Genomic DNA, 27,196 nt, shown 5'->3' on the forward strand with positions numbered 1-27,196 from the left:
AAAGGAAATAAATAAGCCTACACCAAAGATCATCTCCACAGCTTCTTTCATTTAGGCTGCATCCAAACTGCAGGAATTATCCAGTTCTGACACCACTTTAGCTGCCCTAAAGTGGCAGCTATGGAATACTGGGATTTGTAGTTTTGTGAGACATCTAGCCTCCTCTGTCATAGAGCAAACTACAAATCCCAGAATCCCACTGAACCTTGGCAGCTGATGCTGAATCAAACACGGAAATGGCCTTCCCCTTGCAGCAGGAGGAGGAAGTGTTTGAGAAGGCGTTCCGCGTCTTCGCTTTCTCGACTCTTTCGCCCTACGCCGCTCGCCGTAGCAGCTGGCCTTCCTCAGTCTCACCCACCGACGCTTTAAAAAGGGCTGCGCCGGCCTTCCTCCTCGGCATCTGCGCATGCGCGGCTGCGAAGAGGAAGCAAAATGGCGTCGACGAGCCGGTCAGTGGGGATTTGGAAGGGGTCTTTTCGGGGAACGCGAGAGAGGCTGAAGGCGGGGATGGGGATGGGGAAGGGGAAGGGGAAGGGGGCGTCACGGTCTGGGAAGCTGCTGGGGCTCCAGGGCAGCGACGTCCCCCAGCATCAGCCATTGCCTCTGCTTTTATTGGAGCCCCTTCCTCCCCCGCCGCCTCCATGGGCTGCGTCCACACTGGAGAAATAACCCGCTTTGGCACCGCTTCAACTGCATTAATGGCTCAAGGCTATGAAATCCTGGGGGTTGAAGTTTGTTGTGGGCTCTGCTGCTCCGCTCTGGGCCCCACAACATCCTCCAACTCCCAGAATTCCATAGCCTTGAAGCGGATAAAGAGTTAAAGCGGTACCAAACAGGGTTATTTCTCCAGTGTGGATGCCTTCACTCTCAGCTAGCTTCTTCCTCCTTTCTAGACTCTCCTCCCATGCCTTCCCCATAGAGGCACCTTTCTCCTGGGTTGTTGTTGTTATTGTGTAAGTCGTTTCTGACTCTAAAGCGGTGAACTCTCTAATGGGGTTTCCTTGGCAAGGTTCTTGAGAGGAGGTTTGGTGTCGTTTGAGGCTGAGAGAGTGTGACCAGCAGCACCTAAGGTTACCCAGTGGGTTTTATGGCAGGGCTGCGGTTCAAACCCTGGTCCTCAGAGTCCAGCACCGAAACCATGATGCCATGTCTGCCTTTTTTCATCTCTACTTATTTTAATTGCATGGTGTGTGGTATTCAGAGACATAGCCATGTCGGTCTGGAACTGCTTGTTGTTCTGTGCCTTCGAGGCAAAGCCTATAGAGGCTGTGGTTGTTTGCTCCTTTGTGCCTTCCAGTCATTTTTCACTTACGGTAACCTTGTAGGGGTTTTCTTGGTGGGTTTCTTCAGAAGGCGTTTGCCATTGCCTTCCTCTGAGGCTGAGAGAGTGTGACTTGCCTAAGGTCACTCAGTGGGTCTCATGGCTGAGAGGATTCGCTGCATGCACTACGCTGGCTTTGCCTTTTAGGGCTTTCTCTACCCATATGCCTTTGTAACATGGCAAATTTCAAACAATAGAGAGTTAATATTGGGACTCTGGTCGCACCTTTGAGATTAATTGGGGGAAAAAGAAGCTGGTAGCATGAGCTTTCATAGACTTGAACCTACTTCCTCAGATGCATGCAGTGGAGTGGAAAGTGGGTTCAAATCTCCTGACGCTCATGCCACCTTAAACCTCAACCAAGTCCTTCTCTCTTTCAGTTAGTCTCCAAGATGCTAATTGTTCCCTTTGCATACTTATTTTCTAGACCAGTGGTCTCTAAACTGTGCCGTTTAAGAGAGTTTGGACCTCAGCGCCCAGGAGCCTCAGCCATGTTGGCCAATAGTCTGGGATTCTGGGAGCTGAAGTCCAAAACCCCTTAAACAGCACAGTTTGGAGACCACTGTTTTACACTAACATGGCTGTGTCTTTGAATTAATATTGGAACTGTTCCATAACATTTCTGGGACATGATGAGAAGAGCCGGGGGGGGGGGGTAAGACTTGTAAAGACCCCAAAAGGATGTGAATTTGGCATTCTATTGTAAGTATAGTGACTAAGGCTGCTAGTGGATTAAAGAGAGGGCTGCCCAGAGAGCATTTCCTAGTTTTTAATAATAATAATAATAGTAATAATAATAATAATAATATTACCCCACCTCTCCATTAAGATCGAGGTGGCTAACAACATTGAAATACATAAAACATAATATCCCAGAAACCCATCCACAAACAAAACAAAACATTAAGATACTTTGTCATCAACCATTTCCTTGATTTCTTCTAATATATCCTCTCATAAACAGGTTGCTTAGTCGACCCATTGACTCTGTTGCATGGTGAGTCAACATATAGACAAATCCAAATGATTCGGTGGGTCTACTGTAGTCCAGATTAACTATATATATATTTATACACACACACACTTGTGCTTCAAGTAGCAATCAGGAGAGACAATTTTACAGAACAGGGATAAAGGTACTAGTATTTCAGTACCCAGGTAAAGATTCAAGGGCAGCAACTATGGTTATGGGGGTGGGTGGGGGGGGCGCGAGGCAGGGCAATGTGGCTTCCAGTTGTCCCTGCAAAAGCTGGGTGACTTGACATGTCACCTACCTGCAGGCTCTTTTTCTCAGAAGTCACTTGTTTTTACAGGTTAATGCTTCATCAAAAGTGGGGACTACCTTGCAGGTTACATCTTGCACAAAATAGAACTGAAATGGTTCACATTATAGTACTTTTTGTAGGACTAGCAATGCTGCTAGAGTTTATAACATGTCTTGGATCCACATCTGTCTTGGGTCCTGCTTTAAAAACTTTTGCAGCGTCCTGGTCTTTGCAATTTTGGATTCTTTTGTTAGTGCAGTCCAGGCTTATTTTTATTTTTAAAAAGGTTCTAAAATTAAGGTCAGTGCAGGAACATAGATGGATCCTGTAAGCAGCGTGTGTCTGATGTTGCAAACTTAAATAGGATAAGCAGAACTTCCATGTTGTTTCTTAGTTTTCTGAGGGACAAATGAGCAAAAGGTACATTTTCTGAATGAAGATAGAGTGGTATGACTTTGCAGCGAAATTATTCTTAGGAAGTTGCCAAGCCCTATCAAGTATATTTAGAAGTGTGTTTCTGCTTTTTGGTACTCTTCTTTGAAAAAAAGAGCTCTTAAATTCCACACACATAAAAATTCACTGTTGGGCAACATCTTTGGTTTTCTGACTTTCCTTATTATCATGATGACCAAATAGCTGGTAGTTTATGCAATTGGCCTAGATTAGTAATGTGAAACAGATTGTGTTGTGCACTGAATTCACTTACTAATTTACTTGTCTTGATACAGCTTGCAACTTGATACAGCTTGCAAAACCCAGTGCCTGAATGATGTGGTCAAACACTGCCTACACTCAGGAGACTGGTTTGGTTCTTCTGAACTGCTTCCAGAGTGCTGGCAGAGCAGCAGAGTGAAAAGTACTTCTTTTATGAGTCTGCAATTTGCCTGCTGACGTGTACATAATATGTAGTTGCAAAACCCATGTTTGGACTGCCAGATCTCAAGGCATTGTTGATGATGTGAAGAGGTGGAAAACCACAAGGATAATAGATACATTTTTAATTATGGCAGGGGATTGGACTGGATGGCCCTTGAGGTCTCTTTTGTATGATTCTATGAATTCTATAGGCAAAAGGATCTTGTGTCACCTTTGGGACTAATGTTAGTCTCATGTTAGTCTCAGAGGTGCTGATATTCCACACTAACAAGGCTGTGTCTCTGAATTCTGAGATCATAAAGTTAACAAGGGCACAGTACAGACCGCCCGAAAAGGGTGGCCTGCCGGCAGCCTAGTTCTTCCCATAGGGAAGCTGCAGCTTCCAAACAGCGCGGCTTCCCTCCGGAGTTAAAAGAATCCAGAAAAGCTGGGTTCTCTTAGCACTGGAGGGTGGACGTTGCAAGTGTGCCAATGGCGCACTTGCGATGTAAGCAAAGTGTGGCGCTGTGCAGACGCCACACTGTGCTTACGTCACAATGGCAGTGCCTGTGTACATGGGGTGCCGCTATTGTAACGCTGCCAGTCTGTGCTAGGGTTAGGGACTGTGTGGTCGCCGTGTGGTCCCTTACCCTAGCAACGCTGCCACCACGCCTCATTTGGCCCATCTGTACCAGGCCAAAAAGCACAAGAAACCCCACCCCCCAGTGATTATTTAGGTTGTTTTGAACTAAAAGTACAGTGGAACCCCGCCATAGGCGGGCGCGCCATATGCGGCCTTGAGCATATGTGCTCAAGCCGCGGCGCGTCCCATTCAGTTGAATGGGTGCGCGCATGCCCATTGCGCCCCGCGCACCTCTGCGCCGCCGTGCACAAGCCCCATTGTTTACAATGGGGCTCAAGCATAGGCGGAAATCGCCATACGCGGCGGGATCCGGAACGGATCCCGCCGCGTATGGCGAGGTTCCACTGTATTGTAAATTTCCTTTAAAATAGCAGAATTAAATTTATTCTTACTCCTATATTCTAAACTTAAACATATTTAAGGCATTTTAAATTAAAACATCTGACAGTGGTAACTATTAAATGCATATACAGTACAATGGGCCCTCGGTATCCACTGGGGGATCTGTTCCAGATCCCGCTGCAGATACCAAAATCCATGGATCTCAAGTCCCCTTGTCTTCAGTGGTGGCATGGCTACCATTGGGGACATTGGGACTTTGCCACCCTGCCACCCCCCCAAAGCCTGCCTCGCCATGGTAGGCGGCTGCCTCACTTCCTCCTCTTCTGGCTCTTCCTCCCTCCTCTTACCCTCTCCATTGCCGCTCTTCCTCCTCTCTTCTCCTCTTCCTTGCTCCTCCTCTTCCACCATTGCCACTGATTCTCTTCGTTTTTCTCTTCCCCCTTCCTCTTACTCCTCCACCACCATCTTTTCCTTCTCTTCCTCTACCTAATCTTTGTCAGTCTTCTTCCCCCTTCTACCTGCCCTGCCGCTGCTACCACTTCTTCTTCCTTCTCTTCCTCCCTCTCTCCCTCTTCGTGCTCTTCCCCCCCGCCATCTCCTCTTCCTCCTTTTCCTCCAGCTCTTCCTTACTCTTCGTCTTCCTCCTCTGTCGCCCCCCCTCCCCCATGCAGGCTTGCCATCAGCGGATGCTGAAATCCTCGGATGGCAAATTTGTCAATATGAAGAGCAGACTGTATTTAAGGGATACATTTGTAAATACAGAGCTATGTTGAAAACATCCTTTTGTGCTTAAGTATTCTTATTATGCCACCTTAAGTTATCACATATATTTTTTTTCTACCTGTAATACTAAAAAAGGATGATTGTATTTAAGGCTAAACTTTCATACATTCTTCTAAGGCTTGGAAAGTTTGATGCCTGAAACATGGTATACACACTAAGAGGCCGTTGAGTGTGCACCTCACGGTTGTATGAACTAACTTAAACGTGTCAGTATGTTTGAATCTTGTAGTGAGAAGACTGACAGATTTCTGTGACCAGCACATATGGTTGCCATTGATAGAGTTTGAAGCCAGACAGATTTTGAAGTCAGGAGGGAATAATCCCAGGTACTGCAATATGGGGCCACAGCCTCTCCCATGCTGCAGAATTCTTCTCTTCATGTATATGAAGTAGCATAGACTCTCTCATTATGTTGTAGGAAGGCACCATGGTAGGAGGCATGTGTAGGGATGTCATTAGCCATGACAGTATGTGGTCTTCAACAGACAGCTGTGTATCTTTGTTTGAATGCCTCAGTTCATTATGCTAAGGATTGTTCCAGGCTCTGTGGAACCAGGTATTTTTGTTGTTATAACATCTGGTTTTCAGGAGCTTTAGGTTTAGAACTCAAAAAACTTCACTTACATATCTGGTGATGTTTGCCATATATACTGGACTAGAAGTTGACCTCATGTATAAGTCAAGGGCAGGTTCTGGGGGCAAAATTGTGGATTTTGATATGACCCTTGGATAAATCAAGGTAAAACCTAGGGGCCTGTAACAAAGGATCTAAAGGATGAAGCAAAGGAAAAGTATGCCCAAGAACTTAAAAAAAACCCACAAAACCTTTTGTGCTCACACTAAAGGCTGGATAGATGAGAGAGTAGTGGGAAGGGGTGAGTGCTTCAAAAACAGATTGTACTTGAGCATTTCATTTGGGAAATGTTCCTTTTAAAATAAGAATTAAAGCACGGTACTTAGATTGACCCATGAATAAGTCAATTCAAGCTTTTTTGGTCAATCTTTTGACTTAATTTCTAGACTTATACATGAGTGTGCATAGTCTCTACTTTTCCACCTGTGCGTGTAAAGTAGCTGAATTCTGCAACTTCATTAGTTTTTAAATTAGCAAAACAGGTATGTTGTCTTTTAATCTTATGAAAATAAGACGCACTACTCAATAATTAAAGGCTAAACTACATGCTACATTAAATACCTGGCATGCACTTTAGATTCACTTCCTTTTTGTACATTCAGATAAGCATTTATTTATTTGAGTGTTCATATCTTGCTCTTTAGCCTCAGAAGGACTAACAAATTATTAATTTGACAGTTCCCTGCCCTCAGGCTTACAGTCTAAATAAGACACGACATACAAAGAAAAGGGAATGGCACCGGGGGAGGAGATTACGTCCAATAGATAGGACCTCTTCTTTTCGTCCTCCTTAGCTAGCGCCATGGCAGTTGAAATGGAGGGAGGACCTTTCATTTGCCTCTGGGCCTAGGCATGATGGAACTGTGCCTGCCTTGTTTTCTCTTCCTTCAAGGCCAGACAGTGGCAGTTCTGTTTCTGGGCCTAGGCACAATTGTTGTGCATGATAGATGTACAGCCACAGTCTGGATTGTAGATGTGGGAGGTTTAAACCATCTGCTCTTCAGCCAGTTTATATTTCAAAATTTCTGCTTCTGTTACTAATGGAGGTTTTTCCCCACTTTTTAAAAACCTCCTGCACTCTTGAGTAGGAGGGCAGGAAGTTTAAACTTTCTCCATCTCTGCATTATGGCCTTGATTTAGTCTGGGGCTGTGCAGACTCATTTTAATGTAAAAATAATCTTCATGCATTTATTATAACATGATTTAGCTCTATTGTATTTTGTTTTGTTCTGGACACTTGCGGATCTGTAGCTGTCAGTGAGATGAAAGCCATTTGTAAAGGTATATGAGTGACAAATCAGCAAAGGTTTTTAATTGATAGCTACTTTGTGTTTCTGGGATGGAGTTGAGGCCAGGCATGATAGGTATGTAATAGAGAAGAAGCAGGGCTGAAACAAAACAAGAATGTGGAAATAACACCTTTCTAGATAGAGCATGCATAGATTGAGGAGCCAATTAATATAAATAATGTTTAGGAAACACTCCTCACGTATTCTACTGAATGTAGAGATGGTCATATCTCCATAGCTGGGCAAATGTTTGGCAAGCAGAAGGCCCCAGGCTCCATTCTTGATCGTGATGGCTCTGGTGTCAAAGGTGTGTGTGTGTGTGTATGAGAGAGAGAGAGAGAGAGAGAGAGAGAGAGAGAGAGAGAGAACCTGCTGTAGGTTTTGTGTGCCTTCAAGTTGCCTGTGGACTTATGGCAACTCCATGAATTTCATAGGGGTTTCTTAGGCAAGGAGTACTGAGAAGTGGCTTTGCCACTTCCTTCCTCTGAAATATAGCCTACAGCACCTGGTATTCTTTACCAGTGTTCCCTTAAAGTAGTAACCAGGGCTGACCCTGTTTAGTGTTCAAGAGAAGATGGGTTTGACCCATACTGAAGCAAAGGTCCCCAAACTTTTTCGGGCTACCATCCCCTTTCCTCTTGGGCAACAATCCTAGCACCCCCTTGGGCATAATTTTTTTGATATTAGGTCTACTGTTGTACTGCAGATTCAAAACAGCTCAGCCAGCTGCTCAGTTACTGGGTGCAAAGGGAGCAGCGACTGATAAGCTTCTTGCTTGTGCCAGTCTTAGAGCATCCCAGACTAAAGCACCAATCTCTGAATATGGTTTTCTCAATAAAAATGGAACTTGACCCTGCTTAGGTGGCCTGAAAAAATACCATACTTGATGTTAATATTATCCAAAGTTGTTAAGAGATCCAAACGAATCAGGATGTTCCCTTCTAATGCTTTGCTGTTGCTTTCCTTACTGGTATGCAGCTTGATGGTATGTGAGCTTGTAAAAGATTTGTGAACTGGATTAGTTCTCTTACGTGGCTTACATAGTATTCTGCTGTGTATTTCAGAAATTCTTCAGCATGTTCATATCGAGGGTTTTCAGTTGCTTTTAAATAACAAACTAATTAATTGTTTATATATTTTATATTATACTTTAGGTAGCAGATTACATTCTGTCACATCATTCTTGAATTTTGTTTGTCTGAAGTCTTGGAAGATTTATTCAAACAGATGGCTTGGTATATGTTCTTTTGGAATAAACACTGCTTTTCAATGGTTCCACATTTCTTCAAATTTGTTGAAATAGAATATAGTTATTTATTCCATTTGAACTTGGTCTTTCCCTACATATAGGTGTCATTTTCAAAATGTCATAAAATGTTCTGACAAGATTGGCCCTATTTATATTTCTCTTGATATGAATGATGAGTCTACAGGTTTTTTTAAAAAAATAGCTTATTTAAGATAATGCCTTCAATGGAAGCATTCCTTCCAGGTCTTTTAAATCAGGGTAAGCAACTTTGGTGTAGGTCCATTTTTCTTTTCTGAGACTGTTAGGACCTGCACAGATTCCTAAAATTGGTGAAACAATACCAAAAAATAAATAAATAAATAAATAAATAAACAAACAAACCCAGAAAAGATACATGGAAGTGGCTAGAACTCTACTTCTGGTTTTGAAAAAGCCATTTTCTTTCACTAAACATTCCAAACTATTTAAAAAGCTACCAGGACAGGGAAAGGGTTTAGTTGGTACACCCCTACTTTGAATGATGTTCAGTTAACTGAAAAAAGTGATTGTTTAATGTAAATTGACATACAGAACTAAAACACATAATTTGTCTTTAAGCTTGGATGTGCTACCGCGAGTGACATGTCCAAACCACCCAGATTCCATTTTGGTGGAAGATTACCGAGCTGGAGATATGATCTGCCCAGAATGTGGACTAGTAGTGGGTGAGTAATGTTAACTGCTTTTTTAGTCTTTTGACTATTATGAAGGATAATGAATAATTTTATAGTAGATAGATGGTTCTAAACATTTTTGTATTCTTAAAATTTGGACCTCTCCCATATGCCAAATGATTGCATTTGTGGACTTTTCTTATCACTGTACATCTAGAATAGTCTTTGACATAAAATAGATGATGTGTTAGCAATCCGCAGATGTTTATAGAAATGCCTCATTAGATATTTTAGATAAATGTCTTCTCAATTTTTCTCCAGTACTTCAGAAAGATGGCAGACATTGTGGGCTTGATTGGGTTTTGCTCACACCTTCCAGTGGCAAGTAACAAATCTTCTTTCCCTCATGGTGGCCATCAGAAAGCTCTGTCTTGAGGCAGCAAGCACACATTTGCCCTGCCTTTCTGTCAATGTGAACTGCTTTATTGGGTTTAATTTTGAACCTGCAGTTTGTGCCCTGCAAAATGAAATCTGGTAGGTGGCTAGTACAGAGAAGACCTTCTCAGTGGTAGCACCACAGTTAGGGGATGCAGTCCCTGGTAGTGTTTGTCTGGTGGCTGCTCTTTACTGTTTTGTCCAAAACACAAAGACTTATACAGACTCATTCAAAACATTTTAGGGCCTGTTGGAGGTTTTTTTTACAGATCCTTATTCTTGATTTTATTATTTCACCTCTACTGTGTGTGTTATAATGTAATTTATTGTTCATATCATATATGCCACCCGAAGAACTTCAATTATATGGTGCCCAGAAATATTGTACATAAATAAATAAATAATCATCTCTTTTGGTTCAGACAGCTGTCGACATAGACCTAAGTAGGTTGAACTGTCTGGGGAAGAAGGTGCCTCAGATATGAACAGTGTGCTAGCCATGTATTTAATTCAAAGTTAAAAGGCGTACCTTTAAAGTCTGGAGAGAGGGAGTAGGCTTCATTGGGAGGTTCCTATAGCTATTTAAGCCTGTCCCTTAGGGGACATATTATAACATGACAAGAGTGACTTTGATTAGATGTAGTGATTGTTAATAGAAAGCTCACCTTAGTTGAATAATTTTGCCTTCTAGTATATTAATTGTTAGGAGATGTAGTGTAGTTCTATATATTAGAGTGCAGAGAAGATATACTGTACTTGTGAGGATTCGTCTTCTTTGATCAGAAGAAGTTGAATAAAATGCCAGTGTGGTCACTAGACTTTCTGTAGCAGGGGAAGAAGAGAGCCTTGTGGTTATGGTGTGTAAGAGGCTACTCCTCTTGTAAAGGAAATAGCAGAAAGAGAGAGAAAATTAAATAATGGTAGGAATAATGAAATGTGGCCCTGCCAACTGTCAGGATGCACACACTCCAAATTGTTGTCGTGTGCCTTCAAGTCATTTTCAATATATGGCAAACATAAGGCTATCAGTGGGTTTTCTGGGGCTGAGAGTGTGCACCTCGCCCAAGGTCACCCAGTGCATTTCCATGGCTGAATGGGGAATTGAACAGATGTTCAACGTACCACACCTTGCCTAAAGGAATGTGGTCATTGATAGACAAAAGCCCTAGACTTTGTTGAGTGGTGTGAAACAATTGGCCATGATCAAATGATAGTTCATATGTGAAACTGAAGACTTTCACAGTCAGCATCCATAGTTTTGTGTGTGTTTGGGGGGCTATGTGGCCGTGTTCTGGAAGATACCAGACACAGATGCTGGCGAAAGGAATATACTCTTCCAGAACATGGCCACATAGCCCAACCCCCCCCCCCCCCCAAAAAAAAAAAAAGATAGCTCAAATATTTAACAGCTGAGAGGGTATCATGAAACAGTGAAAGGTGGCATATGACTCAAATTTCTGTTCTGCTTTCTCAGAAAGAGCAAGACTGCTGCTCAGAATGAATCTTACCGTCTGGTTGTCAGAGTTTTCAGCCTGCATTTGGAAAGTTAAGATTAGTAAAAGATTGGCATGGGATAAAAGTGGTGATAATCAGAGTTTATGCTACCTTTCTCTATTCTGAATAGTGATGCTTTAATAGAGAGGATGGGCCTGTGACCTCTAAAACCCTCTAGTCTAAGGCTTGGGAACATGCCCTCCAGATGTTCTTCGATTGCTGTTTCTATGCTAGCCTGTAGTGAGGGATAATGGGAATTGTAATTAAGGCTGCATCTTCCCAGACCCAGTCATAATTGCTTAAGGCATGTATTTCACTAGATTCTCCTTATTTAATTGAACACTCTCTGTAGATACCATTTACAATATCTGAAGCAGTATTTCAGAGTGGTGGCAGCTCTTCAAGGTTTCAACTTTAAACAAAAAATAAAATGGAAGTCAAAATTGGTACTGGCTACTAGGTTTATCATTGTTATGGGTATACAGAACAATAATTAAAAATACCCTACCATTCACAAGTGCTTTGGTGGTGTTTTTAGACTACTGCAAATAGGAATGAGGTATGTTCTACTGAACAATTTTTTTAGCCATAACTCTAGTAAATTTACTTGATTTTGGGTCTATTTGAGCTTGTTGGTTTTTGTTTTGTTTTGTTAACTTTTGTGCCACAATAAGAATATTGTGTATCTGCATAGTGTTCAGTGAAAGCCAGTTTGGTCTAGTGGTTTAAGTGTTGGACTATGATTCTGTAGACCAGGGCAAGGGCAAACCCCCTCTGAACAAATCTTGCCAAGGAAACCATGTGATAGATTCATCTTAGGGTTGACATTGGTTGAAAATAAATTTAAGGAATACAATGGTGTTCAGTATCTTGCTTACAATGGTAAATTCATTTCATTTTCAAGTATTAGTGCAATAAAATGTAGAAAAGACACAACTGCTGGGAATGTTCAGAGGTATAGCACCTTGCAGAAATATTCACCCCTTTTGATTTTTCCACATTTTGTGTTACATTTGGAACTGAAAACTGTAGTCAGATCCATTATTTTAAATGACTGGTTAAAGAGGACATTATTCAGAGAAGCAAGTAAGAAACCAATGGTAACTTTAATGGAACTGAAGAGAACTGCAGCTGAGCGGGGAGAAATTATCCATGGGGCAACCTGGGCAATCTTCGGAAGAACGGGGAGAAGAAAGTAATTGCTCAAACAAACCCATATAAAAGCCCTTTGAAAACTTGCAAAAGGGCATGCTGGATCTGCAGGAAACATCTGAGGAAAAGTCCTTTGGTATGATGAGATCAATATTGAACTTTGTGGCCTTGTGGCAAAAACTATGTTGTGTGAAGCCAACGGCTTATTTTCCCGAGAACACCACTTCCACCTTCAAGCATGGCAACAGCATCACAACTGTTTTTCCTTGGCAGGGCCTGGGAAACTGGCCGGGATTAAGGGCAAGATGAATGGAGCCAAACACAGGGCAAATTAAGAGGAAATATGTTTGAGACAGCAAGGGAGCTGGGACTGGGGTGGCGGGTCACCTTCCTGCAGGACATAAACACTGGAGTTGTGGAAAAACAAGAAGCTGAATGTCTTAGAATGAGCCAGTCAAAGCCCTGACCTCAATCCAATTATGAATCTGTGGCAAGATTTGAAAATGCCTTTTTGTCAATAGTCCCTATGTAACCTGATCAAGCTGGAGCCATCTTTTCAAGAGGAGTGGACAAAAACTACAGAGTCCAGATGTGCAGAGCTGATAGAGACTTACTGAAGAGTACTCCCAGCTGTAATGGCTGCCAAATATGTTTCTACCAAGTATTGGCCAAAGTAGTGGTGGTGGTGAATACTTATACAGTCAGCAAGTGCCAAGTTTGTTTTTGTTTGCTGAAGCTCTGTGCCACAAAAGAGGGGAGGGCATTTTCAAAATGATAAGTATCATGTACATCAGTTAGTAAATCCATTTCAGCTCCAGGCTGTTCTATAAATGGAATTCTATTCAGAGAACTATCCAACTGGAGGAAGGTGGGAGTGGGAGTTTAAGAGGTGATTTTGCTGGTTATACCTTTTCCCATGTCCCTTGAAAGGATGTTTCAGAGAGTAGGTGGATCTTCTGGATCAGCATGAAAGGTAACTGCAGATGGGTAGGGTAGTTAAAATTATCTTTATCTGGTGAGAGCTGCTTCTAGTGGACCTTTTTCTTCTGCAAGTAGAAGGGCGGCTTAGAATTGAACCATGTGCCCATACCTGATTCTTTTGAACTTGGCTGTGCATGATGCAATCTTGGGTTTTTAGAAGAGAACAAGCCTGTCTGTCTGTCCTTTCTCTAAAAAAGGAATAGTCTGGTGACTTGTAAGATTTGAATTACAGCTGAACTGTCTTGAGGTGTCTTTGTAGTCTGTAATAGTGTCTTTTTTAAAAATTTAATGGCAAATATCTGTTTTGATAAGTTGGCTCTTCTAGAAGTAGCTCCCTGATTCTCATTTAAATGTCACATCCATTTTCAACATCTGTTCAGCTTATTACCAGAAATGAGGAAAAAATGATACTGCCTAATAATACTTCCATTTAAAATCCCAGCATAAAATGGGTTGCTGATTAAACATGTGGATTTTATGTATGCTTATCTTTATATTTCTTCATTTTATTATTGTTATTTTGATATATTTTTCATAATGCCTTTTCCTAGTCTTTTTTTAAAAAAATGAAGAGTCTGTGCTTGGGCTTACAAAGTAGAAAGACAAGAGGTACAGGGAATGGGGGAGTAGAGTTCAGTTCATTTTCATCTTTTTGACTGCTGTTTTTCTACTGCACATTTCGAAAAAGAAAAGAAGTTGGATTGCATGGATAATAACCTTTTAAAAGACCTTTTGCTGAGCTTCCCTTGGTAGTGGTTTTGCTTGAAGTTGGGCTGCAGCAGCCCTTGTTCCACAGGATAGTGGCTATGGTGGGAGTGTGCTTCCCTTCACTTCTGTAGTTGAAAAACACTTGGCTGGTAGGGCTAGAGTGTTGTTTCTCATGGGGTTGTGTGAGCGGGTGGGAAGACCAAGTACCCTGCACCTGCTTCTTGAAAATGATGCATAGGACCATTAGGAAAAATGGGACTTGAGCATCTACAGATTTCGGTATCTGCAGGGGGAGGTCCGGAATGGATCCCCATGGATACCGAGGGTCAACTGTATATGTAAATAATGAGAAATCTTGGAGATGAGACCCAAGTCTAAATGCAGAAATATGTTTCGTACATACCTTTTCCACATTGCCTGAAGGTAATTTGATAACAATATTTAAAATAAATTTGTCCCTGAAACAAAGTTTGTGTACATTGAAAGATCAGAAAGCAAAGGTGTCACTATCTCAGCCACCCATGGAAAGGTTTTGGTTTTGGGGGTGTTTCAGATTTTGGAATTTTGGATAAGGGAGATTCAATCTGTAGTTCTTTTCATTTTTCCCCTATAAAGTTGTTGCCTTTCTGTTTTTTTTAAAGGAACTCATTCCACAGTCACTAGATGGCAGCATGCTCCCTAATTAACATTGTGATCAAGTTTCTTGGGTATATGTGTTTCTGTTTAATGTTCTTAGCACTTAGTGCTGTGTTTATATTGCAGGGGATAAAATAAATACAACAGGATTCTAATCCACTAGTTTGTGCTCATATTTGGTACCTTTTTCATTTAACTTGGCAATTACAGAAGATGTAACTGTTGTCTAGGGTTTCCTATTTTGAATTAATATTTCCCTTCAGTGCTAAAGGATAGGATTTCTTTTTGTGTATTAAACTTTTAAGGACTTGCTTAAGTACAGATGGCCAATATTGCAAATAGTAAATTTTTCTACCACATTTTTCTTTGGTCACCTGTGTAGTTGAAAACATAGACATAAGATTTTTCTTGCGGTAAAGCTACAAGAAGCTTGTTCAAGTGGTAATTGTAAAGCTTCTACAACATGTGCTGTTAAACTAGTCGCTAATATTAGAAATCCCTGGCACTTGACACTGATTTTGGGATTCATAGAATCTCACTGCTAGAGTTTTCTTTTATGGAAATGGTTTGGTTATTTTATGGTTTCCAGATTTCTTCCTTAGTTTTGTACATGCAAACTCTCATACCCCATGAGAGAGAGAGAGAGAGAACTTGGGGAATTGCTACACATTGTTTTATTTAAGTATAGCTGTTAGAGAAGAAGGAAAAATAAAACCACAAATATGGTAGTTTAAAAAGTGTATTTAGACAGTTTCACAGGACTAGCAGCATTATTTGGATATCATCATCATTTATGTATATAGCACCATCAGTGTACGTGGCACTTTCCCAAGTAAAAGAACAACAACAAAAACCAGCCAGCCCTGCCAAAAGCATGCAATATGAAATATTTACGTAATGCTTACAGATAGGGGAAAGAAGGCATAATAAAATATAAAACTAATACAACATAATTGTAAAACAAATTATCTGGCTAGAAATACAAAAAGTGCTGTATATCATAAAGCAGACTGACAAATACATATCATCAAAATATGCAAGATTATATCACAGTATTAAAGTAAAAATCCAGACACCTTTGGGGGAAATGGTTTTAATGGAGATTCAAAAACAACAAGAGAAGGAACAATCCACACAATATTCTTGGAAGATATTCCAGGAGGATGGAGCAGTGAGAAAGGATGAAGCTGAGCCAAGGAAGAGGAAACCCTTCCTTTATTCCTTTATATTAGGTTAAACTATATACAAATACTGTTAAAAATGTGTACAATATATATGAGAAATATTGTTTCTTAATGCTTTAGAATGTATGTCCCACTGGTGTGAGCAATATACTGTGTGAGAATATGGGAAAGGGGCTTCTCTGTTGTAATGTTCCACTTGTGCAGAGGCCTCTCTTTTGAAGGCCCCATTGTCACCAACCCTGACTTCATTCCAACTCCAAGTTAAAACGTGCCTTAACAAAGACTTTGGTGCCCAACAGTTTTATCCAGTCTTGAAACAGGTCTATTGTTTTAAAATACTTTATAGTATTTTGTATGCTTTCAGACTGTGTATCTTATTCTTTACAGTTTTAAATTGTAAATAGTTTTAAACTGTCTTAATATACATTCATTTACACATTGTCCTGAAATCTTGACAGACAGAGAATGGGATATAAATATTTTAATGCATGTTATCATTCCTTGAATGGATGAAAACATAACTTTTTAAAAATATATATTTTTATTAATATGAAAAAGCAAACGTAATTAAATTTTTTTTATTTGTCTCTTTTGGTGGCATGACAATAAATCCTATATATATATATATATATATATATATATATATATATATGTCATATATGCATCATAATTACATAGTTGTGCTTGTTACTGTTTTGGTTTATATGTGTATGTTATTGTTTACATTGTTCATTATCCATTATTTATCCTTCCAATAGGACTCTTGATATTGTTCCAAAAGAAAAACATAGGTTGTACTGCTTTTAGGGCAACTTGCTCTCAGGTTGTACTGAGTTTTCTATTTGCTGGCTTGTTTGGAATTTCTCTTTCTTGAATTATAGTTGTAACTTCTATTTTTGTTGATTTCTTACTGAATTTTCTTCCATTTGCTTTATCATGTTATATTGTATTTTGACTACATCTTTCTTAAATGTTTCAAAAACTTAATCTTTAACATAGCATTTCAGTCATGCCAAAAGAGAAAATATTTCATATGTTTTTTCCTGTTTTTCTCTCAGATTCCCAGCTTTTCCACTGAAAAAAGCAAAATAAAACACTATAGGGATTAGGAGCAGTGGGGTTGTGTGTGTGTTTGTGTATGTCTCAGGACTTGGTATTTTTAAGTGAAAGGGTTCTCCTTCCTAACTGTTTCTAAATGTAACTCATTTTAACAATCTGTGTTATTTTTTAAAAAATTGTGTAACAACTGAGTTGTATCTCTGAATCATGAGGTTCTGTATGTTGCTCCATGTTTATATGTAATCAAGATTTTAGGATGAAAAATCAAACAGAATAGGTTTGAATGAAGTGCAGTCTTACAATTTTAAATGTGCAGAAGTTTTCCAGAGATAAAATAATTCAGAAGACAATAATTCCAATTACAAACACAGTTTTACTATAGTGAGAACAAGGTTGTTGTTGTTAACTGCCTTTGTGTTGACTCAACCCATGGCTGTTGAGACATCTCCAGGCCCCCCTGTCCTCTACTGCTCTGCCCAGGTCCTACAAACTCATATTCGTGGTTTATTAAAAAAAAGTCCATCCATCTAGCATGTAGCCTTTCTCTCTTTCTACTTCCTTCTACCTTTCCCAACATTGTTTTTTTCCAATGGTTCATGCTTTCTCGGGATGTGTCCAAAGTATGACAGTCTACGTTTTGTCATCTTGGCTTCTAGGGATATTTCTGGCTTGATCTGCTCTAGGACCCATTAGTTTGTCATTTTGGCTGTCCATGGGATCCTCAGCACTCTTCTCCAACACCGCATCTCATAGGAGTTGGTTTTCCTCCTATCTTCTTTCTTAACTGTCCAGCTCTCACATCCCTACATACATGGTAATAGGGAATACAATGGCTTGTATGATTCTGACTTTTGTGCTGAGTTGTGTATCTTTGCATTTTAGGATCTTTTCTAGTTCAATCATAGCCACCCTACTCATTCTTAATCTTCTTCTGATTTCCTGGCTGTGGTCCCCATTCCGATCATTGTTTGATCCCAGATATGAGAATTCTTTTACTATTTCTATTTCCTCATTGTCTAGTTTTCTGTGATCATCATTTTTATTTTCTTTACGTTCGACATTAAGCCTGCCTTTGCACTTTCTTCTTTGATCTTCCTTAGTAGTTGTTCCAGGTCCATGAGGTTTTCTGCTAATACTATGGTGTCGTCAACATATCTCAGATTATTGGTATTTTTTCCTCCTATTTTCACTCCTCCCTCTTCCTTGTCCAAGCCTGCTTTCCTTACAATATGTTCTGCATATAAGTTGAACAGGTAGGGTGGTAGTATGCAGCCTTGTCTGACCCCTTTGCCAATTGGGAACCATTCGGTTTCTTCATATTCTGTTTGACAGTAGCCTCTTGTCCTGAGTACAGATTCCTCACCAGGACTATCAGAAGTGTTAGCACTTCCATGTCTTTAAGGGCGTTCCATAGCCTTCCACCATGATCTATGCAGTCAAAAGCTTTGCTATAATCTATAAAGCACATGCTGAGGACAAGGTAACCATCCCCAAACAAAGAATCATGCATAAAGATTAGGCCTTCACTCCGTAGCAACAGAACAAGCCGTAACTAGGGATGGAGTAACAGCAACCATAGAACGCTATGAGGCCAGGCACAGTCATCTGTGTTGCTGCACTTTAGCCCATTTCCCTCTATTTAACACTCAGTAAGTTGATCTATATTTACACTCTGTGTATTGGAAGCACAATGATGATCACTTTATTTGAACTTTATCTTGCTTGATTTTGTTTCCTGGGCATCATTAAGGCAGCAACTTCAGAAGTCAAGTGTAGGATACGTTTGTTCTGTGAAAGCCTACCTCTCATGTGGAAGACTGTGTCTTAGAAAGTAAATACAATATTTTGATATGCATTAACGTGGATACTTTGACCTGGATTGCTGACTCAGTTTTTGAGGTTTAAAATACTTAGGATATTCACTTTTCAGTCTTCTTTGTTCACCATCAGTACAGTGGTATCTGCTGGGATTTGGTTTCAGGTGCCCCCATGCATACCAAAATCAGTGGATGCTCAAGTCCTATGAAATACAGAAGTGTTGTAAAATGATGTCACTTACATAAAATGACAAAATCAGGGTTTGCTTTTTGGAGTATACACATATATATTAATATTTTCAAGCTGCAGATGGTTGAATCCGTGGGTAAAAAAAAATCCATTGATATAGAGGACCAACAGCACTACCCTCTTGTCCAGCTGAATAGCCCTGTATCCTCCCCCAAGGTCCCAGCAGAAACCCCACCTTCTCTATCTTTAACAGCACTGCTGATAACTATTCTTTCAGCCTTGACTTCTAGTGTGCTATTTCTTGTTATACTCTTCTGTTTCCTATTTCCTGGCTTCAGTTATCACATTTTTTTTACTGCACCCCAGAGCTACTGTTTTCCAATGCTACTGCCTTGCCTAGTACACCAACAAACTAAACAATTCCATTAGCTCTCATGAATGAGTAACCTTCTTCATTATAACCTCGTTGTCCCCATCATAGTTTGATTTTTCTCTTCTACTGTGTCATTATAGCTAGGCCTGAAAATTAAAACATATGTCTATTCTTCTCTCACCTCTTCAAACCTTTCCTTAAAAGGATGGCTATTAAAAACAACTATCAAGCAGTCTTGTACTTTTTGGAACCAGCAGACTCATTATGGCATACTCACATATAAACAAGTGTGCATTCCTAATGTTTTATGTTATGACTTGGAGTTACAACACTAAACTTTTGTATGTACTTGCCATCAAGTCACCTGTTGACTTACAGTGAACTTACTTACTTTAGACGTACCCTTTTGTGGACAACCTACTGCTTGAGGGTAATTTGTATTTGGTATTTGGTGAGTTGTTATGTGTGTCCTGTTACACATCCCATCTTTTCAAACAATTTAAAAAGTATAGATCACTAATAACCCCCAAAAATAGGAAGCCACTCCAAATTATTAGTCTCTGGTTCTAAACATGTCTGTCAACTGTATTTTATGTACTACATTAATAAAAAGCCTAATTATATTCTGTGCTACTACATATTTTAAAATGAGCTCCCATCACTAGGTCACAGTACTTCTGGTGTGGTCTCAATAGGCAGAACAAATTGCTTATCTTCTCTTTTAATTATTATCTGCCAGTTGTTACTCTGTACTACTGCAGCTAAAATAAACATGAAATTCTCACTCTTTGTATTCTTGGTAAATAGTCCTTCTGTTAAAATTATCTTTCCCATTATAGTTTCCACCCTCATCTAGTTTTCCTTTGCAAGCCTGTTCCAAAAGGAGATTGTCTCTAGAGCACCATGAATTTTGATTGCAGTGTTAGATATATTTAAACGTTGAGATAAAAGTAGAAATAAAATTTAATAAACATGAGACATAAGATAAATGTCATTCTGGATCTAACTTGGAAATGTATGTTTGAGAACTCTGTCTGTTTCTGAATGAAGAGGAGGGCATGCTAGGAAGTTGGTCTGAATTAAAGCTATTTGGAATTAGAACCACAGCTTCCATACCTGGAAAAGCAGCAAAAAAACAGGGGGTGGCTCTTCTAAGCTGAGTCCTCCCTTTACCACCAAAGATAGTATGAGTGAGCTGTCAGGGAGCCTAATGCGTGAGTAGAGGCAATTATATTCAGACGGATGGTACACTTGTGTGACTTGAAAGCTTTGAGGCAGACTTTAGATTTCTTAGGCGCGTTACAGACTGCCCTAAGGTGGGCGGTCTGCCGCCGCCGTCATTAGGTGCACCGAGAAGTCCCAGCGGCCAGGCTTCCTGGCACAGCTAAGAAGAAGCGCTGAAATGGCACTTCTTCTTGCCACCCGGAAGTGGCGCCATGAGGCGCACACTCGCAGCGTCACTTCTGCCGCACTATGTCCGAATGCTGTGCGTCAGACGTCAAAATGGCGGCCCCTGTGTGGATGGGCACTGCCGTTTACTATGCGCCCCGCGCGTACTAGGGACAGGGCCAGTTAGGAAGGTAAGACCCTTCCTAACCCTGGCATGCCCCTTTCTAACCCTAGTATGCACAGAGCGTGTACTTTGTGCGTGTGTGTAACGCGCCTTAGTTTTCATGTGGAGTTTATGCCTCATTGAAAAAAAAATCCACATTGTGATTTCCCTGATTTTGATTTCAGCCTTTCTTTAATGTGGTTATACTGTCGTGAAGTGGTTTTCAAGCTGTAGTAGTGTATCACGTCAAACTAAATATGAAACCATTAAAAAAAATTGCCTGAAGTTGGCAAAATGGAGAGTTGTGTGACCTTGGTATTTCAGGTTGGTGGACAGGGAGATGAGATTAGCAAATAGAATGACAAGCTGCAGTGTTCAAATGTCTATGAAGACATACATGTTTTTCTTAACTTGCTGCAGTCCTGAGCATTTAGGTTTATGATGTGGTGTATATTTGAAGGTAAGTTTATATTTTACCTAATAAACTGTTGACACCTCACCACATACGCTTCCTGGCATGAACCGGTTAATGGTTTCATATTTGTAGTAACTGATATCCGTGTTTAAATAGAATGCATGCCTTCTGTTGTATTTTTATTTCTTTTAGAGTTGTGCGTAACATTTTCTCTAGCATGTCTGTAAAAATGGACGAAATGGGGTTCTGGTTAAGTGTATTCTCTGGAATAGCTTTCTGTTCATCATCTTGTTGTCCTGGCATCCCATGGTTACAGTTTTTGCCAAAGTTGGCAGTGACAGAGCAGGCTAGTCATTAAAGACGGAATGGCGCATAATTCACCAGAGGACAGACCCTTCTTGTGAGTCATATAGGTCATTCCCACTTGTGTGGAAAAAAATTACATCATTGCTGTGCTCAGTGTTCTATTTATACGACAGCAGAATTTCAAGTACATTTTGCTTTTTTTAGCTGCAGTAAACAGTAACAGGAGTTGGTCTCAAAGCAAAGTTGTGCTAGGCCTTAGAAGGAACAATGTTGAATCAAATATTTACACAGAGGGAAAAAGAGAAGTATATTCTCTCAAATTTTACTTTTGGGTGGTAGGAAGGCTACTACTGCATGCTGTGAATGCTACAGTCTTTCTCTCAGAAGTTATTTTTTAAAAATCTTTTTACTTATGTGATTGAAGCTGGGGGTCAGAAAGAATATTATCTCAGGCATGGTTCACCAGTTGCACTGTTCCTCCCACCATGCCTAAAAATAAGCCCCTTAATCTCCTTTATCTGTAGTCTATGAGAGCCTTCCCCATCTTTGTTCAGTAGGTGTTCAGGACAGCAGTTCCCAGCAAGTCTTTCAGGCTGGGGGAAGTCTCTTCTATGGATTGTGTCCACTACTGTCATTCCATTAGGATATACCATATATACTCGACTATACAGTTAAGTCGACCTAGTGTATAAGTCAAGGGCAAGTTTTAGGGCTAAAATTATAGATTTTGATATGACCCACGGTCATGGATAAGTTGAGAATAAAACCCAGGGGCATGTAACAAAGGATCTAAAGGATGATGCAAAGGAAAACAATGACAAAGGACTTATAAAATTCTAGCAGGCATAACTGTGCTCAAAATAAAAGCTGGCTGGATGAGAGAATAGAGGGTCTATTAGACAGATTACAGTTTTGCCTTTCACCAGCAGATGGTTCCTTTTTTAAAATAAGAGTTAAAATACTGTACTTACAGTACCTATATTGACCCATGTATAAGTCAACTCAGGTTTTTTAGATCGCTTTTTTGACTAAAATTTCTAGACTTATACATGAGTATATACAGTAATATCTGTCTCTTCTGGTTTTCTTTCATTTTGTTGTTTGCTGTTGTGTGTCTTCAAGCCATTTACGACTTGTGGCAATCCTAAGGCAACCCTATCCTGGGGTTTTCTTGGCAAGATTTGTTCAGAGGAGGTGTGCTATTGTCTTCCTCAGAGGCTGAGAACATGCGACTTACCCAAGGGCACCTAGTGGGTTTCATGGCTGAACTGGGAATTGAACCTAGTCTCTAGAGTCAGAGTTTCAACAGACAAACCATTACACTAGACTAGCTCTCTTTCTTTCCTTTGCAACTGTCAAATCCAGTGCTTTCATTTTGCTTGTGTAAACCATTTAACAACTTTAGTTTTTTGTTGGGTTTTCGGACTATGTGGCCATGTTCTAGAAGAGTTTATTCCTGACATTTCACCAGCTTCTGTGGCTGGCATCTTCAGAGAATCTGAATGCCAGGTTTGCTAGCTCTTGCACAATTGCTAGTTGAATAGCCCTCCTTCTTTGTATTATTCCTGTTAGTGTTAACTTTGGTCATAACCCTGTATCTTCTTCAGCTTAAAAATGGTAATTTCTTAACAACAACAGTTATTTAATAATAATAATAATAATAATAATAATAATAATAATAATAATAATAATTTTATTTATACTCCACTCTTCAGCCAAAAGGCTATCAGAGTGGCTTATAAATAGGTTAATTAGACATTTTATGCTCTTAGAATATAGGTAGATGTTCCTTATTCTGAATGCTGTTGAAAAGGTAATCATTCAGTGGGACACCTCTGCTGCATTTTGCACAACTCTGGGGAGAAAGGATTAGTACCATTCTCTCCATTGGGATAATCTCTGCAACACTAGGTTGTTCTCTCCATGAGACCTTCCGTCTCAAACCATTCATTCCTCGGCTACCTTTGCGCAGTGTGATGAATCTGGTTTCACAATATTTGCATCTCTTGAATCGACAGTGTAAAGCAGTGCATACTCTTTTTCCCTAAAGACATTGTAGCACCCAATGTGGAGAGTTCAAGCTATTAGTTCTTCCCAGGGCTCTTGTCTTTCAGGGGAAGCCTTTTCTGAGTCATAATTTGGAAAATAGCTGCAACTTCATAATACCAGTTGTTTTGGCACATTTGGTCTATGAAATCATGACTATATCTGGATTCTTTTCTAATGACTGATTATTTCCTTTTGCTGCATGTGTTGATAACAAGCCAGCAGCTGAATATCTGAGTGCACTTCATTAGCAGCAAATCAGCTTTCACAGTTTATGCTAACTAGACTTTTTAATACAAACACAGACAGACAGACAGACAGAGTTTGATGGGCAGCCAGCACATTCTCTCCATTTGCATCCACAGTCTTCACTTAACTACTTTTTAGGGAGGGCCATCTTGTAGAACTGTGCTGAAATTCATCTTGCTGCAAAGTTATCTTAAGGTTCACTCTGTATAAGAAAATAGTTATGATCAGAATTTTAGTGACAATTATTTTTCTTTACTTAAAAAATTACAGATTCTCAATTTTAGTGGGCTTTTGATGAGCTTATAAAAAGTGGTGAATTCATTAAAGAAATTTATTTAAAAAGCAGTGAAGACTACCTTATCCTAACGTTAAGGTTTAGGTAATTTTAAGTATGTTTAAATGAAGTGCATTTTTGTAACATTGAAAGACATTTAGGCTAACAATTTAATAAATAAAGACACACTGTATTTCTTTTACATTATTATACAGGCATTCTAAAAAAAAAGATCAGTTTGATCTATTTTGTAAAATGTGTTTTTCAAGAGTTCTGTTTCAGGTTTTTCAGTTTGGGGTTTGACTTTCAGTATATTCACCACATGTAGTTAAGCAACTATGAGGTTTATGAAAATAGGGTGCTACTTTTATTTGGTTCTGTACAGATGATATAGGTGAAAACAGGTATGTTTCACTAGCCTTGACATATTTCAGAGCTGTTCCCAAGTTCTGAATTAGGTTGTGTGGTGGGCATTTAAAGAATTCTCACACGTTTTTCACTTTTGATGAAAAAGGGTGTCTTAACAAAATGATCAATCAGTGTGAAATTCTTTATGTTTGGGGATGCTTTTGTGGGGGAAAATGTTTGCACAGAAATCTTGCTTTAGGGTAAAATATTTTTTGTGTAGAAAACAGTACATTGCACAAAATATAGTTTTCTGTACAAAAACCTTGTACAGAAATTTGCAACAAAGTATTGTAATACAACCATTTTTTGTATTACAACCATTTCAAAGGTTCTGAAAAGTCCTTGGAAAATATACTACATAAAGCTCTTGATCTGAGGTTTGAAGTTAATTCTTGCTTGTAAGAATAGAATAAGTGAAGCTTTACATCCCTTTGTATGCCACTGTAGAGCTACTATACTGAATCTGGTCATTCTCTTGATTTCAAGTGATACAACTTCAGGCAGCTTTTGGTGCCTATGGTGCATGGTGGTTGCATGTGTCTGAGTCTGATATTTGATCACTTCCTGGAAGCACCTGGTGGTGAGAGCTGATGCAGTACTCCTAGGGGTGGTTTAGTTGACATTGGTATCATTTTGACATTAGCAAAGTGTCCTCACAGATTGGCTAGCATAGATATCTCACCCTAGAATTCTACATTTTACACACACACACACACTTTCCACCACACATAACTAATTTGTAATCCTCCCACCTCATCCATTGTTGCTATATTTCAAAGTGAAAAGATTATGTACATTTAATATCTGTAAATGTCTGGGATTTTTTTCAAAAGGAAGAAACTATAACAGTCTTTTTACACATTCAGGTGACAGAGTCATAGATGTAGGGTCAGAATGGCGAACGTTCAGCAATGACAAAGCAACCAAAGATCCATCTCGAGTTGGTGACACCCAGAACCCTCTCCTAAGTGATGGAGATTTGACCACGATGATTGGCAAGGTAATATATTTAATCATAAAAATTGTTAATATTTAACGCTCCAAAACAGGTCTGTATCAACTAGAGGATTTTTTTTAAAACCCTTAATTTCATTGCTCTAAAATAACAGTATAGTGAGTATAACCAAGTTGTGCATGACACTAATTTTATATTACTCCTTTCTTGCTTTTGTTCAGCGTTGCTTCTGATCTTAACAGATACTCTTACTATGACTATGAGATTGTAATGGAAAAAGAGTGCATGTTGCATTTCCAAATGAGCAAATAGGGCTGGAGAAGGGTTCTTTCCACCTGTATGATGAACTTCTGATAAACTTCTGATTATGAACTTTACTAGCTCTTTATATGATGTCCACAAGCACTCTGACCTACTTAGGAACAGATCTGAACAAAGGGTTACTTGACATGCATACTTGTGGAACAACCAAAGATTGATGTTCTCTCATATCCATACAGAGTGTAGATCCAGGCATGCATCTATTTTATCTTGTGTGAATTTAGAAAGTTATAATTTCCTAAGGAATTGCAAGGTTATCAAGATGACACACAGAAATTAATATATGATAGGGGAATTTTAATAACTCAAATAAAAGTATATCTTGGCTGGGGCAACATTTTGCCTGGGATCATGCCCTTTGTATATCAGTTCCAAACTACACAGAACTCCAGAGGCAATTTCTAGTAAGATTTATTATTTTTATTAGTGATTTAGTCACACGCATACACACTTTCTCATTTACACACGCAAGAAATAATGTGGGTGAAGGTGGGAGAAATAGTGACTTTCAGGGTTGGTAAAAGATGATACCACCTTTCCTGAAGCTTAGCTCCAATCTGGGAGCATCCAGAATGATGATGGCTGAGTATTCTTGGATTACTCTTTGGTTTCAGATATATGTTAAATTGATATCTTCAGGGATCTATATACACAAATATACACATATTTGTGTGTGTATGTGTGTACATATATACATATATGCATATTTTCAAAAAAGTAACATTTTCCATTCATTTAGGGGTTGGTATCCTTTTTGTAACAATTAGTGTGGATTTTTGCTGTGAGAACAAGTCTTTGGGCTGATACAGATTGGCATGAAAAGCCGGCTTTTGGCTGGCTTGAGAGCTTGGCATATGCATGATACACACACCCAAGATGCCTGGAAGGTGGCTTCATGCCACCTGCCCACCTTCGTGGCAGCCAGCTTGAGAGCGCTCCGATGGCATGGCATTTACATGCCACAGAAGCACCATAAAGCTGCAGGAGTGCCATAAAACCATGGTGGGGAGGGAAAAGCCAGCTTTTTACCAGCTGAAAAAGGAGATGCATTTTGCTGCTTCTTTTTGGGCCATCAAAAAGCCAGGTGGCGCCATGACATGCAGTTGCTACGGCCCCAACCCAGCTCTCTCATGGGAAGCTTCAAGTTGCCCCTTTGGGGCTGTCTGTTTTGCCCCTACATTACAATTGCATTAAATGAATTTGATTAATGAGAGCCAATGTGGTGTAGTTCTTTGAGACTCAGGCTTCAAATCTCTCAGCTTCAGAGGAAGGGAAAGGCAAATAAACTGGAAATGACTTGAAGGCACACAACAACAACAGTTTGACCTTTTGATTAGCCTTCTGACCACATTTTTCTTGGAATGGCGAAATGACTCACCTTACACGGGCTTGATATACTTGGAAGTATAGTCCAGCTCAGCTGTAGCTTCCTGAAAGCTGATTCATTGCAATAATGCTGTGCCTTCCTGAGACCTGTAGTGCTGATGTGGAACTTCCTGTTTGCCATTGACTTCCCATCCCAGGAGGCTAGAGATTTGGCCAATTCTTGCCTTAAGATGCTGAATGCTTGAGGGACAGTCAGTCTTTGAAAAATGAGTGAAAGTAAT

The 27,196-nt window shown here is 39.8% G+C and overlaps 1 protein-coding gene across 2 annotated transcripts in view; it reads left to right on the forward strand.

Annotated features, from left to right (window-relative positions):
- The first annotated feature begins 369 nt into the window (after positions 1-369).
- GTF2B (general transcription factor IIB) overlaps positions 370-27,196 on the forward strand; it is a 31,082-nt gene continuing 4,255 nt past the window's right edge. Inside the window, exons 1-3 of one of the 2 annotated variants that reach the window (XM_089497542.1) lie at positions 370-449; positions 8,979-9,085; positions 25,180-25,313. In XM_089497542.1, coding sequence (XP_089353668.1) covers positions 433-449; positions 8,979-9,085; positions 25,180-25,313 — 258 coding nt within the window. In that variant the 5' untranslated portion in view covers positions 370-432. The remainder of the gene's footprint in view (positions 450-8,978; positions 9,086-25,179; positions 25,314-27,196) is intronic. The other variant, XM_089497543.1, reaches the window with a different exon arrangement.

Source organism: Sceloporus occidentalis, unplaced genomic scaffold (genome assembly GCF_023333645.1).
Source record: "Sceloporus occidentalis isolate IW3139 unplaced genomic scaffold, rSceOcc1.0.p SCAF_104, whole genome shotgun sequence".
NCBI lineage: Eukaryota > Metazoa > Chordata > Lepidosauria > Squamata > Phrynosomatidae > Sceloporus > Sceloporus occidentalis.